Raw genomic sequence first — 19302 nt, 5'->3', positions numbered from 1 at the left:
GCACTATTTATTCATTAAAAAAACATTTGAGGTATATTATAAATATGAGGCTTAATTTTCCAAACAATAAATTCCATGGATATTTTTAAAAAAATATTAAGTAAAAAATGCACATAATATATTTAATGAAAGAAAAAACTAACAAAAAGAATAATCAAAACCTATTGTTTACCATGAGTAAATCCTGTGCTGATATTCTAACAGAGTAAGCATAAGTATCATCATCTTCATCTTCAACAAATTGATCTGGGTTACTACTCCAAGATTTCATCTATAAAAAAATTAGCAAAGTACTGTATATTATAAGATAACTGCATGGCAATAAAAAAAATCTTTAAATACATAAAATTTATTAAAAAGAATATAGTATTTCAATCTACTGCAACCTAAATTTTTACCATTATAATAAAAATACAAGTGGTTGATCAAAATACAAATCAGCATTTAAAATGTTTGAATTCACACACACACACACATATCATATTATATATATTCAATTATTTATTGAATGAAAAAAAATTTAATTCAATTATTTATTTTTAAAAAAATTCTTCCATTACTATATCCAAACTTGTGTATCTTGTTTTATTTTTAAAAAATTACAAGGTCTAGAATATAAAACTTAGTATTAACCCTTTCTATGGCCACGGAAAGTATATTTACCCATACAGATACCCATAAATATTTTCAATAAAAACAGAAACAGTTTCATACCTTTCAACATTGGTTACCCAGTCATTTTACATGTTACTTAATATCAACAAATTATTGAAGAATAAATATTTCCGAAGAATTTTAATTACATAAAACAAATATTCAAAATTATTTTAAAAACACACACACGCGCACAACACGTTTTTTTGATAAAATAAATCAATACTATTTGTTAGATATAAACAATTTTATTTCATTAAATAGTAAGCACTTTTACTTTTCTTAAGTCATCATTGCTCAGTTTAATAACATAACAAAATCCCAAATTCATTTTTGTAATGAAGAGTGACTCCAGTGTTTTTGTATTCATGCTAGAATAAGATTCAGTTAGTTTTCACTAATCATGCTAAAAATTTGTTTATTGCCAGCAATGCTGTGAGCAAAGATTCAGAAAGAGGATATTTTTGATGTTTTTTTTTTTAATTTATTTTTTAAAGATTTTTAATAGTTTTTCTCTGTATATCTGCAACTCTGGTGTTTTCACTTAACTGCCATAGCAACTACAGAAATTCCATAGATATTGGAGTGCATGCAGTTTCTTATCTCACACAAAATGATGTGTCTTGATTTGTTATTTAATTATTAATTAATTAATGATTCAAACTATATTTATCTAGTAAACTGAACAAATTAATTTTTTTTAAGTCTGTCTCAACTCTAAAATTATTTTAGTTTACCATTACTAGAAAAAATAATGGCCCATTAACAGTTTAAAAAGAACATTTTTTTCCTTCATTACTGTATATAAATTTGTCCAATTAGTTTTTTTTTTTTTAAATTTAGAAGCTCTAAAATATTAACTAATATGTACAATAACATATATTGACTCCCACAATAAATTTATTTAAAACACTTTATATTTAATAGAATAAAAATATAATAAAGATTGTATGTTTTAAATTAATTTTTAGTCATTAAATTATTAAAAATATATAAGATTTTTGAAATACTCATTAAATGAAAGGGGTGATAAGCATCCTATATTGTATATATAATTTTAGAAAATTTATCTTTTTCTGGAATATAATAGTTCTATAAGAGTGCACTCATATCTTTAAATTAAGCATAAAAAGCAAGTTACCAATTCACTGGATTTTATATAGTTTGAAGACAGTTCATTCATAATAATAATAAAAACAATTTCAGAAATTTTTTACTGCATTATACAATGCCAAAAATTGCACTTGCATTGGTAAAAATTCCAATATATTGTACTTGCTATATATATATTAGTTGAGTAAAAAGAAAAGAAAAAAAAATCAAATCAGAGCAATATCCATGCATTTATCATAAATAAATTAACAGTACATTTGATAACAGAAAATAACCACTACAACTATACTCTGTTTCACCCTAACTTGACAGTAGTGTATATTCTAGGCATGCCGAATCACAGTCGTTGTCAGGGGAACTGGGTTACTTTAAAGTACAAAGTTACTAGAAATGCAGATCGCTGGCGAAACTTTATCTCGCAAATTTTTCGCCAAATAGTAAATATTTATTTACTTTATTATATTATCACTTTATCGGAGATTTAATTGTTTCCTTATTTTCATTATTTTTTCAATATTATTGATGCATTATTTTAATAAATCATTAATGTTATTTCATTTCGTTTCATCGTTTCTCAAAAGAAAACCCTAGATCTTTCAATATTCGGTAAAGCATAGTTCGGCTAATGTTTTTCGAAAAGATATCTGTATCATCGTTCACATCTTTTAAAACTTTATCTAATGTTGGGATCTCATTTCTACGAAAATATGCATGGATTTTTCGTCAAATATAGGATAATGTAAAATCATCATATTTTACAAGACCTGAATGTTTACCTACTGAGCCTGGTCATTTCTTTCCAGGGGTACGAAACTTTATCGACAATTTGATTGATAGAATCTTGAGGGTTTCCTCGGAGTCGAGAGTAAACGTTTAATATGTTTCTGCATGCTGCACTTTTTGTTGGTTTCACTCATCTTGAAGGTGTACGCAGCGCAGTCGGTGATAACACTTTCTCTTTTTCAGAGATTTTAGAAGAGAATAAAAATAACGAACCGAATAAATATTCAACAATCAAAACTAATAACTACAAATGTGATTAATAGTATCAAAAATATCAGCTGGTAAAAAAGCGAGAATAAAAAAAGTACGAAAGATTATAATGGTTGCGAACTGAATGAAGCTGAGTTGGCGGAGACGTAAAAGAAAAGCGCGCCAAATATTTGACCTTGAAGACCGGTCCTAGCCAAAGTGGAATTCATTATCTCAATCTTTTAGCTTTATTCGTTCGCTTAATTTACAAAATACTTAACAGATAAGCACTTCTAACTTGAGAATAATTTTAAATACATACTTATAGAAAAAGGATTTCTGTAATTTATGATATTATTTGATAAATTTCTGCGCATTTTAACTATTTTAAAGTCAGAATTGATGGGGAACTCTTTCCCAACGCGGAGCGTCACATTTTCTACCTTTTACAATACTGCCAAGTTAGGGTGAAACAGAGTATAGTAAAACAAATTTAAACTTTTATCTTCAATAAAACATACCTGCTCCTCAGTTATTTGTGTATACAATAAAATGTAGTAAATTAAATCTGTCATCCCATCTTTAATATAATTTCTGAACTTGGAAGACTCTACTAAAACATTTATAAATTCAAATATGCTAAATACTAGATTTTCAAAACCAAGAACTTCACCTGCAAAAAAAAAAAAAAAAAAGCTACAGATTTATTTACAAAACAAAGGTTTATAAAAACTGATTTTTATACAATCCACAAAATGATTTGAACTGTGAAATATTACTTAATTATAAATAATCACTAATTCTTGAATGTATTAAAAAGATAACTGTTACAATAACAACATTTAAAACACCAACAAAATCATACAGATGGCCTATAATTTATTTTTCTGACAGAACAAAGTGAGAAATGCTGTTGCCAATTATAAATGCTATTTTAGCACAAATAATTATTTAAATGTTTTAAGCCACAGTGACCGTGCACATAAAGTAATGGCCATGACACAAATTTGAATCTTAAGCACAATAATAAATGGGAGGAAAAAACACACAGTATAGAATTATTATTAGAAGAATTTTATAATAAATATAATACAAAAATATCATTACCATCTGAGTCCACAGGATTGTCTGCTTCTTCAGAAACATTAACTACAGTCTGGACATAACTGAGTAAATAAGTTAAGAATGTTAATGAAAGACAAAGATTGTAATGCAATCAAAAACATACAGATAATCAAAATTTGTCATAAAACATGTGGTTATATAGAAATATTAATTTAAAAAATATTGAAAATAAAAAAAAAAAACAACAACATCAGAATCGCCATGTAATTTTTTTTATATTTTTCCACTCTTTAAAAACATTACTTCAAAATTATTTATCATCTTTTAACTGCATTTATTATGAATTGATAAAAGTTTAGATAAAATATTCAATTACTGTGATTAACAGCATCTACAATCAAAATAAATTGCAATTTTGCAAAAATTAATCTTTCTATCTAAGATAAATGTATGTGTATGTTGGTTCTCTACAGGCTAGACCATTTAACCAACAGATATCAAACTTGGTACTTTTATTACCTAGGCGGATAAAAATGTGCACACAAGAAAGAGTTTTTTAATTTTTTTAATTAAAAGTTAAAGCTGAATTTTGACATTTTGCTACAATAACTTCTAAAAATGTTATTACACAAAAGTAAAATTTGTACTATTTTAAAAAAGTTGTATTTCTAATGATATTGATTTAATAGATGTGCAAAGTTTTCCTGAATTCTGCAATTGAAATTTTTTAAAACCTAATTACCAGCAATAGATACCCTGAGGTTCAAACCATTTTCATTGTTTCATCAAATGCTTAATTGCATGATTTTCTTCCATTGCTGGGAAATAAATAAATAAAAAAAGATTCTGTTTCATATATGTGTAATCTGTAAGACAAAAAAAAAAAAAAAAATAATAATAATAATAATAAAAGAAGAAAAAAAAGTAAGCTGTAATATTACAAAATTTAGAAAAGAGATTAACCAAATATTTCTGTAGAGAATAACATAAAATAATTTAAATAAGAGAATTTAAATAGCATAGCTGTAATATAAGATAATTTGGTGGAGTCATGAACATGGTGCTTTAAAACACAATTTATCTGAAATCAAATATAAATAATACTCTTGGTGAACCAGCTGGTCATCTGAGGCGACTAGTCTAAAATAATATATAACTTCACATTTTATCAAAATTATTTTTTAATACATATAAGTAGTTATTATATATACATTTAAATGTATAATACCTCAAAACTTCAAATAATGCACACAACAAAAGGATACGTATTTGCACTTGATGTGAGGGAATTCCATACAGGTGCTAATATGTGAGGCAACCATTGGCCCATTTGTTTGGGAAAATATTTCACCAACACTTGCAATGCCTAAAAAGAAAGGAGAATTAATGAATTATAATTTGCTACACAAACCTGATCTTAAAAATATTTTATAATATATTCAACCTGTGCAATATTTCAATAATATAATATAAGCATGTTATAAAAAGTAATGGTTTTATTTATTTATTTTTTAAACTAATGCAATATTAATAATTATATTCCTAATAACATAATAATTTGATGAATTTTTGCAACATTCTTTCACAAGTCTGCCACTTGAAAAATAATTCCCTATGTTTTCCCTATATAAGAAGAAATGCTCAAACAGCACTCACGTGTTAGTTATAACTTTCTATATCATGATACAAATCATTTAATGATTACTTAGTAAAAAAACATTAAAGTTTTTTAAAAACCAATTTATATATTTGAACATCAATTTTTGCAACTTCTGCAGATTTTTCAGTCATTAGTTCCATTATTCCTTTTTGCAACATTTTAATTTGCAGTATATATATATATATATATTCCTTCCATCTGTAGGATCCCCTCCCCAAACTTCCTTCTGCTTTTCTAAAGCTTCATATTACATCACATGAACTAATTTTGCATATTGAAGCAAATCTATTGAGATCAGAGCATTGAAGACACTTTCATAAAAATTTAGTGGCATCATATACAATTTTATTAATCGTTTAAAAAAAACCTTTTAGATCCTCAACAAGTATATCCTTGTTGATACTAAACCACTTTCCACAACTGCATTACCTCATGGCAATGCAAGAATTATTTTTATTGTTTCCTAAAAATCAGAAAATTCTTTAGACCATAAAACAGTAGAACACAAATCATCTACACAGACTCCTTTATTAAATTAAATTAATGAAGTGTTCTTTGCATTTGCTTATCAGTTTCTTTCAGGAAAATTTTAAATTGGATTTTTGTACATTTTGAACATGCAATGAAAATTTGTTCTGGAATAAAGAAGTGAAAGCAAATTAACTATTCACTTTTCACAACACTGTATGCTTTTTGTTATTTTTTAAAGCAAAATTTTAGGACATGCATTCAAATATTTTTTATAGTATTCTTAAAAAATATAAAATATTCTATTAAAAAGTGTACTTTTTCAATTCAAATAGTTGAATTAACATAAATTGTGTACTTGAATAGTAACTTGCAGTCACTATCCAGTAAGCGTACTTTTTTTCAGACTTGGAAATTGGACTAATATATGCAGAAGAAAAGGTAGGAAGTAGAAAAGACACAAACTTCTGCAGTTTAACAATCATAAATAGCACTGTTTTTATTTGTAAAGCTATGGCAAGGATCTTTTTATATTTGTAATGTTTAAAAATATCAACATTTTTTTAAATGAAAAAAACTAAAAAATTAAAAATTTCCAGTTTTTAAGGAAAATTTCAAAATTCTCTTTATTTTCCCTATTCTTTAGATGTTGAGGTGTTGTAGCAACCTTGTATAATTTTGAATTCCCCCATTATATCCAAAGCAGAATTGTAAATAACATTTTCAGACATGACACAAAATTCAAGCAAAGCAAAAAAAAAAAAAAAAAAAACCGAATTTCATAAAATAATGAGTTGTTCTAAATATAAAAACAGAGAAGTAAAATAAAAATGATTAATCGAACAATAAAATAGATAAATTTATTCAGAAAGTGGTTGAGATATAAAAAAATATTGTACAATACTACACCAAAGAAAATTAAAAGATGTCAAGGTTAATAAAATTTGATTCCAAAAGCACTGAAATCAACAGAAATATACTATGTTTGTATTTTACTTTATTGAAAAGTTGTATCTCTAATTCAATCATTCATCCTTTTTGTCCCCATAAATTCTGAATCAGAGAGTAAATGATATCTTTTAAATAATGGAATTTGTATTTATTAATAGCATTATTATTAATTTGTAATATTTAATAGCATCATAAAATAAGTTTTTTTTTACAGTGTAAATTTATCAATTTTTAGAATAATCAAAGATATTACTGGACAGTCATATATCTGTCAGGCATACTCTCAAACAAATGTTATTGTATTTATGATTAAGTATTCAAATATATACAATTTCAAGGTTTTACCTGAATTTCTAATTATTAATCTTTTATTTTACTACAATAGTGTATGACAAAAGATTTATACTACAACAAAGCCTAGAATGATAATTTCTGCATTTCCTTGACAATTTTTTAAAAAGAAAAGAAGAAAATGATTTACATTATATCACTTTTAAATTAGAAAATAATAATTTGACACTACAAGAGTCAATAACTAAACAAAATATTTATAAAAAGGATGTGAAAAGTATTGAATATAAAAGAGAAATTTTAGATGAATTAAAAATTAGTAAATTTTATGAGGATTATAAAAAAACTAAAAATTATGCATAAAATACAATTAAAAAAAGCAGCAGCAAAATTTATGGATGACAAAAGCTTCAATAAGATTTTTATTCCTTTATCCAATTTAATTCGACAGTTAAAAATGTTACTTTTGGTGTGTCTTCAAATATAGCATATACTTTATATAAAAACATAGCAAAGAAGATCACACTTACATTTAAGATATCCTTTTTCAAGCCACCATCAGAGGTATGACCATCAGGTGTTTTTAAGGCACTTACTAAGGCTTCTGTGAATGGAGTCAAAATAGGAAACAGCAGAGTCTTTGGAGCAGACTGCAAATATACGAGTCAGATTATTTGAAAGTAACTTTAGTTAATATAAATTAAAATGCTTGATAAAATCAGTTATACAATTAATAACTGATAAGGAAATAAATTACTTTAAAGTATTTAACATTTTTAAAAAATCAGACTTAAAAACATTCAACCATATTTATAAATCTATTGGAGATTCAGCTATATATTTATTGTATTTTTGCTTTTATTGCTAACTTTTGGAACAGATTAAATCCAAGTACAACAAATATTGATTTGGAAATCACAAGTTTATATTAAAAAATTTTTTTAAAAAATCAATCAGGCAATGAGTTTAATGTTTTTCACTGATTGCTCTGTTTTTAAAAAAGAAAACAGAGTTTTTAAAGTTTTGTTTTCATTCAATTAAAAAAAAAGTGTATAAGAAAAAATCAAAATAAATAAAATGAAATTTTGATGTTCATACTTAATTTGAATTCTAAAACTTCAACTTTTGCATCTTGTGTTTTTGGGATGTTGTACATTTTTTAGCATAATTTTTATCAGAAGAATGAGAGAAATAAAAGTTTAGAAAAATCAATTGCATTGCTCCTTTTAATGCATCTTCATGAGAATGCTGATAATAAAAAAGTATAAAAACAAATTAAATGCAAGAATAGATTTCAAATTTAACTTTTTATAGGAAGGTTATAGAAATTTTAGTTTTAATTAGTGCTTTGTGATTGGTTGACACATTTTTTAAAAAATTAACAGTTTATTACATTAAAAACTTTTCAAAATTTGAATTTTTCTTTAAAATTTTTTTAATTAATTTCCAATAAATTCACTTACACAAATTTATTTTTAATGTGACAACATAAATTACCTAAGTTGCCACTTATTTACAGAATAAAAATTACCTTATTGTATGGAGCCATTGACCCAATTATTTCAGCACAAGTAGAAAAGATTTCTACAGATCTACCTCTCGTTCGAATTCCATATTTCTAAAAAATAAGAAATAAAAAGTATATTAATTATAAGTTACTAACAAATGTGGAGATTTATAAACAAATTATGTAATATTCATATATCCTCTGTCCTAATAAACAGTCAAAGGGACAGAGTGTTTTAGATGATGGAATTATGATTTAATGTTTCAAATGGAACCGAAATAAAGCTATTTTTTAAAAATAAATTGCTTTTCACCATGCAGAAAAATAATTTTTGTATGGCAAAAACAGAAAATAAGCACTAATTTAGGCATTTTCTATTAAATCATTTTACAAACTTCTGATATTTTTTACACACAGTAATTTTTATGAGAATTAATACAGTTGTAATATTATAGAGATATGTTACAGTTTAATAGTAAAAAAAAAAAAAACTAATATAAGAACACACACTATGACAAAAATAAAAATAATACCTTGGTTTTGTTTTAAAGGGGGGGGGGAGTTTTTTTTAAAAAAATGGATGCACTTCAAATATAAGAATCAAATTCATTTTTAATGGTGTAAAATTTGATGAGTAGACAGACTGAAATGTAATAGGACATAACTTGCATCAAAAATCTAGAAACAACATTACAGTTATGGGCTGAAAACAATAAAGTTTTTCACCCAATAAGTCTTTCAAAGTTTAAAAGAGATTTACAGACAAAAAAAAAAAAAAAAAAAAAAAAAAAAACCCTAGATAATAGCACCACCAATAGATAACACAGGACTTACCATCCAAGACAAAAATGTCTATATTACTCATAAAAGTATTCTGCCCATGACTAATGATGATGGTTGGGTAAATACTCATTGAGTAGGTAAATATTTTCTGTATATTTACCGAAAATAAGGGTAAATATCTAAAAATGAGCATTTAATAAAATATTTTTTAGGATGATCATATTGTTTCAAACTAAAAGGAATAAATATTATATATAAGTTATAATATTTTAAATTAAAGTTTGATCAAATTATAAAAAAAGCTATTAAAAATTGCTAGATTCTGAAATAAATGTTTTAGAATTTATAACGAATGAGATAATAATTTACTATTTTTGGTTTGAAAACAACACATACAATGTTTTACCATTTTACTAAGAATAATCTTTAACACTTTTTTATGTTATGGTTAAAAATTGTTAGTAAAATTGTAGTAGTCAGAATAATGCTAGTAAAATTAATCACATGTTCAGAATTGAATAATCCACAGATTCATCATCTGGTAAATAGGTAATTTAACAACTTGGACAATACTTTTGAGTTGTTTCCTTCAGAAAAAACTAATTCTCAATAAGTTTAAGATAAGGAAAAAAATTTAGTTCAGGTCCAATTCACCTTAAAACAGAAATTTTAAATCCATGAAGGAGTTCAAAATTTAAAATGACACCAAGAGGTAGTTTAAAACCATCTAACCTATTTGACAGCTTATCTTTCATTTATGAAATTAGGCAGCAAATGTGAGATGGTATTCAGCTAAAGACAGATCTTGTTCATTACAAAGGATGTGCTATCAAAAACTGAAAGAAATATGGAAAAAATTAGAGGCATGAAACCACTGTTATAAGAGGAACAATTCATATGGCACCAGTGTTACAGATGAAGAGATTTTGTGCATGTTAAGCGGGACTGATACAGATACTACAAAAATAAATAAATTAAAAAATGAATTCTCGGCATTTACAATTGGATCTACCATAAAAAAAAATTAAAAAATTATTTGATAGTTGAAAAAACAAGTAAGCTCACATACGAGTCATATAATTGGAAGCTGCGGTGATCAAATGAAAGAAACAAAATTTAGACTAAATGAATGAAGAAAATATGATACAAGAGAATGAAAGAACAAAATAAAAAAAAAATTATAATCATTTACAATGTAGGAAACAATAAAGAAAAGGATAATTTGTGCAATTTGTTGGGAAGTTCAACCTTCTGACACTGAAATTGATTCAGATTAATATTTAAATCATAAGCTAAAATTTATAAAAGAATAGTAAACAATTACATGTTTTTATATTAATTTCCATTATCAGCCTTTTAATTATTATCATGTTAAAACCAAATCTAACATTTAAAAAAAAAAATTAAAAGTTTATTTTTTTCTGGAGTAAAAACTCTGCTAATATATTAATATGTATTTACTAACTGTAATTAAAAAATTTGATACTTCAATTGCTATGTAATGTAAAATGTTCAATGCAATATTGAATTTGTCTGTCTGATAGGTCTGATTTTTAGTTTTTATGAAAATAAAAAGCTGCAAAAAATTCCTTTGTATGTTTGAATTTTCATTTATGTTACCCAATATTCAATATATATTATAGCAATAATATATTAATAACAATGTGAGTATTTTACATGAATAAAATTAACTAAAAACATAAGAATCAGGTAAATATCTGCTTTTGGTACATTTAAAAGTAATAACTTTAAAAATAAATATCTGGATATTTTATATCACTATCCATGACCAAATTCAATCCCATGACTAATCATGCATTTATTGCTCTGAACCACCTTGAGGAACACATTTAAAAAATTTCAATCACTAATTCAGCAAGTTTGTAGTAGAAAATTTCATGGTTAATGGAATTTCAATAAACTGCAATATGTGCAAATTTCAAAAGAAGGTAAAATTAATGTAGGATTATTCATAAGTATTAACATGTGAAGCAATTAAATGGAATTATAAAATATTTAGAGAAGAAAATCTTAATTATTAGCTACCTCATCATGTAAGAAAATTTTCAACATTTCTGGAAGAATAACAGGAGCAAATTGTGGCATTTGTGAATCCGACACTTCATTGGAAATTTCTGAAATATAAGAACAAAATATAATTTTAATGAAATTAAAACAAGAAAAAAAAACTGATACAAAAGAATAAAATACCAACTGAGTTTTCCTTTCATTTGGCTTATTACAAGTTTAAGATTCTTTTTTTGTACAGATTTTTTTCTGAGGCAAAATGTAGATAGGCATTGTCACATCAGAACAAAGGGCAGAGCCAAGCTCAATATGAAAAAACCCAAAAAGTCATATTATTTATAAACCAAAAATCTAATTTACTGAGGGAAGAAAAATATTTTGAAAACCTGAAAGGTTTTTTTGCACTGTAATGTAAACTGAATGAAAATAAACAAATAAAAAAGGTACAAATTTATCAATTAAAATACTTGGGTAGGAAATTACAAACACTAAAAATTTGTGATCAGATGTATGATGATATTATGGCAATTGTGGACTATTAATTGGATGTGTTTACCCATTTATAGAGCCAAAATAAGTTTATTTTCTTAATTTTAAACTATTTAGATTTTAATCAATGTAATTAAAATATAAATTCATGCTTGCTTCATATTTATGGGACTGGCATGAAGCAACCTTCATTGCATTACATTTGTATCTATTTCCCCTGATATTTTTAATTTATATAACTTGAGAAGTTAAACAAATCTACAATAATAAAAGATACTAGTAAAAAATTAAGTTCCCTCCCCGCTTTAGTTTAAAAATCTTTATTTAATCTTATACTTTAAATAATTTTTTTAAAAAAAACTCACCTTTCAGCACCCTCATGGCTCCATGCACAGCACAGCTATTTTCGCTAACAAGGCTTCTAAGCAGTATGTCGAACAGTTCAGGCCATTCTTCTGGCCAATCCCATTGAGCTATGGCTGATATAGCATATGCAGCACTTGATCTCAACTTACTAATAGATTCAAGTAAGCCCATTGGCAACATATTTCGTACAGCAACTTTGGCCTAAGATTAAAACATAAAATTATTAAATATATTGAGCAAAAATTATTTAGATACAATAAAAAAAGAAACTGAAAAGAACAAGTATATAAATTTAAATTATCAGCTTAAAAAATCTTCATAAAATTTCATTTGTACTTAAAATACACATAACATAATTGCTCCTTTTCTTTCAATATATAAAACAGAACATGGTAAATTGTATCATATTTAATTTAAAATTATAGGCAATTTAAAACTATCATCTTTGAATTTCTTACCAAAATAATGTTAAAATAACACTGCTATTTTAAAGCCATTCAAAATCAATTACATGAAAGAAAAAATAATAATCGTTTTTTTTGTTTTAATAATAATAATAATAAAAGAATCTATACTTTATATCCATAGTGATTATGAATTTTTGAATTGGATTCTGCTTTGAAAATTTGATTTAAATTACAATTAAGATCGTTTTAAAAATAATTTTTGTTTTATACTGTTGATTAAAGATTTGTTTCATGTTGACAAATACATGAGTTTTTCTATTTGTTTTGAACTCTTTCAATATATTTAGTACAGTATGACAGAATTAGAACTTATGTTATGTAAATGAAAACCAAATAACCATCAGAAATTAAATAGTTTTCAAAGCTTTTAATTCTATCAAAAATTTTACAGCTCTAAAATGAAATCAATTTTTTTTTAATTGAACTTTATGTTATCTGATGCGAGTTGTAAAATTTTATCTCATATTTGGTATATTAAAATAATAGTACAATGTTCATTAAAAACATTTACAGTTTCTGTATCTAATATATCCCTTGCCATCTTTCTTTTTACTTAATTAATATAAGGCCTACAGGGACTAATAAGATATCAATGGATAGAATTTTATACTGATTCCTGACATAACAAAATCAACTGATGTCAAAATGCATTTGTTTCAAACTGGATTTAAAACAAAAATGCAGAGTTCTTCAATGATAATCCTTTCAAATATTGACTAATGCTGAAGATGCTCAGCTGCAGGGATTAAGTGAGACCCAATGGGTGGTTGTTGGCATACTGTATCTGCAAATTCTATATATTATATCTGTGGGCAACAAGGCCGGCCATCTGGGACGTGCAGTGGATGCTTTGCACAGGCGCCCCGATATTGAGGGATACCCAATGTGATCAAGAACTAAAAGTTCTGAAAAATAATAGCGGGATGGAAAGAAGAGAGGAAGAAATTTAACTGGACAGTTGAATTTTTTTACAGATATTTTATAGTCTGGTGCAAATGTGTGAAATTTTATAAACATAAAATAAGTAGATTTACCACAATTACCAGATAGACTAAGTTAAATTGCATATAATACTATGATAATTCATATATAAAATGTTTAATATTGTTAGATCTAATCATGTCCTGCCAAGGGAAATGTCTCTCTGGGTGTCAAAAAAGAAAATTAGCAGAAAAGAAAAAAGAAAAGTTAATTTTTAATAAGTGACAAGTAGATCTTTTTTCTTGTCTACAAAGTAATTCTGGCAATGAAATTGCTTTCACTTCAGAAGTTACAAGCTTCAACTGGAGAAGAAAGTTAAACTACTCCACAAACTACTCACTCTTACAGTAAAAATGTAAAAATTATGAAATTATTTGAAGAACCGCATATTTATACAAATATGATCGAATGAGAAAATAGCGATGAAAATAATATGATCAAGAGAAAATAACAAATATAATCAAATGAATATAACAAATATGATCAAGTGAATATAAATGATCCAAGTTTATAGTCAATTATAATAATTGATAAGTTTATAATGTTTTGTGTTAAAACTGGACATGAACAACACAAAGTTGTTTTTGTCAAAAATGCTGAAGGTAGATAATTTTCCACTAAGTACTACTTTTAAAAATAGTGCCAAAATGTGAAATTCTGCTTTGCAGCTAATTAATTTATTCAAAAGATTTTGTATATCAGAGACCCCATATTTTATTTTTGCCATACATTATTTTCCAGAGGAAATGAAAAGTCTGCACGATCTATAGGTGGCTATAATAACTAGAGACAACTATCAACTGTAATTACATACATTATTTTCCAGAGGAAATGAAAAGTCTGCACAATCTATAGGTGGCTATAATAACTAGAGACACCTATCAACTGTAATTCAAGATCATGAGAGTTCTATTTGTTTCTTTAAGTTCTTTATTGCTTGAAAAGAATTACTAAAATGACTAATTTTATGTTTGACTATTGCTAAAACAAATCAAATTAAAATTAACAAAGAAACAGAATGATTTAAATTACTATTTCAAAGAATTGTAGATGTGATTCTATTTTTAGCATGTAATTATTTTCCACTTTGGGAAACCATTAAATAATAAGAACCTCTAATAATGGAAATTTTTAGTCGAATTATGAAGTAAATATGACTCTGTGCTTATGGAATATACCAACAGAATAAAACAAATTCAAAAAATACAATTGTGCATCATTTAACACATGAGGCACAAGTACAAGTTATGCCTGCATTAGAAAATGAAGTTCTTAACAAAATTAAAGGCAATATAAAAGCAGCCATGTACTACAGTATCCAAATGAATTCTACCCCTGATATTTCCCATAAGGAACAATAAGCCATTATTAGATAAGCAAATTTCATATGGAAAAGATGAACTTTAAATGAGTCATTTATAGAAGTAACTGATTGTGACTGGAGAAGGGCTAGCAAAAAAACTCTATTGAAAATATTAAGTTAACTTCATTTAGATATTATGGATTGTAGAGGTCAGATATACGACAATGCTAGCATGAAAGGGAAATATACAGATGTACAATCACGAATAATTACTCTAAACCCTCATTGAATTTATGTGCCTTGCCTACCACACTCTCTTAATTTATGAATTTGTGATGTCGCTTCCAGTAATATATATTATAAAAATATTTCAGGATATTGCAACTTTTATATTACTTATTTTTTGCATCTAAAAAAGAAGAAAATTCGACAAAAGCATTTAAACATTACTTTTTAACCAGTATATGACACCTGTTGGGAGGCCAAAATAGATTCAGTTAAAGCACAGTATACAGTTTGAACAAACTTGTAATGCCCTAGAAGAATCTATTGATGTGAATTATGATAATCCAATGGTATCCGAAGCAAAAAGTCAAATGGATTCAAAAACAGAAATGACATTTATTTTATATGTAATAGTGTGGTTTGCAATATTGTCCAAAATAGCATTATCAATAAATTATTTCAAACAAATCAATTTTTCTTGAGTCGACTTTTAATTTAGTTTATTATTTTGATGAATATCAAAAAGCTTCACATGTTATTTTTCTATATAATAATACAAAGAAGTGAGCATTGGATTTTAAAGTACAATTATAAAGGGAAGAGAAAGTGAAAGAGAAGGATGAACTAAGACTTTTCCCATGGTAGAGTAAAATATTTTACGATGAATAATAATCAAAATTTCTAATTTGTTGTATACCTCTGCGGTAGTTTCAGGTGGTCTAAACTTTTCAGCAGCTCTGGACCAATGGGACTCAACATATTGCCGTAGGAGAACAGAAGCAAGCTGTCGTATTGCAAGAGGTGCATGCTGATCTAACATTAATTCTGTCAAATGGACAGCAAATTCTGAAAGAAAATTAATCAAATAAAAATGAAACATGAATTAAAATAACAGATAGCTTTAGGAGGGAATAAAAATTTTTAGTACTTAAACTGTTATTAACTATTGAACATAATTATGAAACATAAGTAGCTGATATATAAAATTGATAAAATCAAATTACCAGCTGCAGGGTCAATTTTGCCGATTTCTACTTCATATGAAAGCTTATGGCTCATTGATATGTCAATAATGGCTGCCTGATGATCACAACCACCTAATTTTTGAAAAAAATCTCAACACTATTTTAATGTACACTCTCAATGGGGGAGAGGGTTGAACTTTAGCCCCCAGTTACAACTACAGTACTCATATAGTAAATTTACATGATCTCTAGATATATCATTAGTGGTTTCCTGCCCTTACCACCCTCCAATCTTAAGGTATATCACAAAATAAAACTTTGATAGTTTCATCTCAACAAATAGTGATTTTAACTTTTTACAAACATAATTTAACTAATCAGAATGCACAATGTTTATTGTACAAGCATGATTTAAAATAAAACTTTCTACCTTTATTATAAGAAATAGTTCAGCAAACTTGGTTGATATCAATAAATTAATGCTATTATTATGGTGGGTGGGCAGCTTGTGATAAGGCAATTAGTATCTAATGTATAGAAATAAAATATTTAATTGACAACTTTCTAGAAAACATATTGATATTAACTTAATTTTTCAATTATGTGTCTTACAGATCAGATTCTATATTAATATTTTGCCAAAAACATTTCTTATATTGAAGGTAAGTGCACCAATGTGACATTTATAACTGTCAACTTATTCTGAGTTTTAACAATAACCAAGAATTAAAAAATACTCAGTGATACTTTTAAATGAAATATTTTTATCAATTCATCAGCAATGTAGTTCTGACATAGTATTTAAATAGAATTTGTTAATTATTTTCTTTTTTTTAGCCAAACCTCAAAATAATTCAGTTTCCAGATAATTAAATAATACAGAAGGACAAAGAAAGCATATAATTAAAATAATTTTTGATTTTAATAATATTAAATACATATTTGAAAGTTTTTAAAATCTTTTTAGATATCTTAATGAAATAAGATCACTAATTTTATCTGCCTTTACTCTTGTATTCTTAGAACAGGAAAGATTTGCCACTGCTTTAACCTTCAGTCATGCTTATTGTGATTTCTAAAAATAGAAAGTTATTATTCTACACTAACAATATTTAGAGATAGTTTATTGCAAGCTCTGGAGTGAAAATTGTGCATACAAAGTTAGAGCATCTAAATTGTAGTCAAAAATTTTTCTATAACTTTATAAAAATATTCTATAGTTTTGCTAACATTAGGAATCAAAAAGCTTCACAATTATAACAACAAAAATTTAAAGAATAAAAATCATGAAATTATAAAAACAACTAAGACACTGGTTTATATGAATATTTAATCATTAACTCACCATTAAATATTTTGATATCTCACAGATTATATACTAAAAAATGACAAGAAAACTATTACCCATATTATTTATTTTCATGATATAATAATGCATCACAGGCTGGAACTTTTTTTTATCAAGTTAGAAATATTCATCAATTTTGGAAATCATTATGTCATTGATGTTATTAATTAAAATACAAATAAGGAATGTGATCACTGAAAACTAGAAACAGTAAAATATACAAATATTTAATACAATATTGGTGTAAGAATTTATTTAAATTATAAAACTTCATACAAAAATAAAATAAAAAAAGAACCTTTACAAGAAGACTGGAACAAATTATGCAAATAATTCTAAACCATAACTTACATGGCTTGAATTCACGTTACCAGAAGAAAAAAAAAAAAGAAAGAAAGAAAAAGAAATCACATGAACACTTTTCATTTGCTGCAATAGAGTTCTATTTTGAAGGATTAAATAAGGGCCTCATAATTTTAAACTATGTTAGATGGTACTACAGCAACTAACTACAACAACAAAAAAATAGTAAAAATGTGGCCAAAACTTCAAATATTCAAATCACACAAACAAAAAGATGTTTGGCTCTTCCTAGAAAGTTTAAATGTCCATAGGCCCACATATACAACAAAACTAGGGTGGAACTGAATAGGAATAATCTAATCCAAAAGCCAAGAACATACCAAAAGATAACATTGAGGTATGGTTTGAGATTTCTTATATAGTTCAAACATAAAAGTAGTGATCATAATATTATAAAAAGATTCTCTGATATTCCTTCAACAGCAGGATTTCCATGCAAAATCAAAAAAAAAAAAAAAAAAAAAAATCAAAATTTTTTGAATACTTAATGAAATAGAAAAGAATAATGCCAATCATGTAGAAAGAGACCAGCAGAATTTTTGCACAGACGGTTCTTACCATCTATAATTGGAAAACTTACATGAGAATCAAGAAGACATGCTTTTGGAGATAACTCTCAAAAGTTTTCCGAGTTAAGAAATTAACAAATTAACCAATTTTTGAACGTCTTATATGAAAGAGAACAAATAATCAGGGTAAGAAAAAAAAATTACTCGATAGAAATTAAACAAACAACAACAACAAAAAAAAAAAAAAAAGATTTCCAAACTTATTTGTGAATTATATGCAAAACAAGCAATCGATACATGTGGAAGGTTTGCTGCTGATCGAGAAATAGTTATCTTGCCGGTTCATAATTTAACATTTAAAGAATGATTATAATATAACATACATTCTATGAAATGCACATTTTTTTATTGTGTTTAGAGGATATCTCTTGCCATTTTCTATAACACAAAGATAAATAATCGATTCGCATTTGGAATGTATGTATTTCCCGCCTATATTCTAAATAGTTAATATGGAAGAAATCAACTAGTAATATATGAAAAAAGAATAAATTACCATCAGTCACTTCAAGGGCACTAATTTGTTGTTCTGCACTGATTCGAACATCATGAATAGGTGATAAAATAGAAGTTAATGTTTCAAAAAGTGCATCCTTGAGAGTGCGATTAACATCGCGAATGGGAGCAGCCATCTTTCTGTGTTTTGTTTATTCCGATACGGATACAGTCAAATTAATCATGGTTTAAAAATTAAATAAACCGAGCTTGCTATCAAAAACCTATTAAAAAATAAG

The 19302-nt window shown here is 26.1% G+C and overlaps 1 protein-coding gene across 1 annotated transcript in view; it reads right to left on the bottom strand.

Annotated features, from left to right (window-relative positions):
- Positions 1–19202, bottom strand: part of LOC129968609 (importin-9-like) — a 33887-nt gene extending 14685 nt beyond the window's left edge. Inside the window, exons 1-10 of the mRNA XM_056082673.1 lie at positions 19065–19202; positions 16021–16169; positions 12347–12548; positions 11511–11599; positions 8706–8792; positions 7705–7824; positions 5070–5170; positions 3847–3905; positions 3261–3412; positions 173–271 (exon numbers count right to left, since the gene is read on the bottom strand). Of these exons, the coding sequence (XP_055938648.1) occupies positions 173–271; positions 3261–3412; positions 3847–3905; positions 5070–5170; positions 7705–7824; positions 8706–8792; positions 11511–11599; positions 12347–12548; positions 16021–16169; positions 19065–19200 (1194 nt within the window). The 5' untranslated portion in view covers positions 19201–19202. The remainder of the gene's footprint in view (positions 1–172; positions 272–3260; positions 3413–3846; positions 3906–5069; positions 5171–7704; positions 7825–8705; positions 8793–11510; positions 11600–12346; positions 12549–16020; positions 16170–19064) is intronic.
- Positions 19203–19302: the final 100 nt, after the last annotated feature.

The sequence above is a fragment of the Argiope bruennichi genome, chromosome 5 (genome assembly GCF_947563725.1).
Source record: "Argiope bruennichi chromosome 5, qqArgBrue1.1, whole genome shotgun sequence".
In the NCBI taxonomy this organism is placed as follows: Eukaryota; Metazoa; Arthropoda; class Arachnida; order Araneae; family Araneidae; genus Argiope; species Argiope bruennichi.
This window is presented reverse-complemented; position numbering and strand designations above follow the sequence as displayed.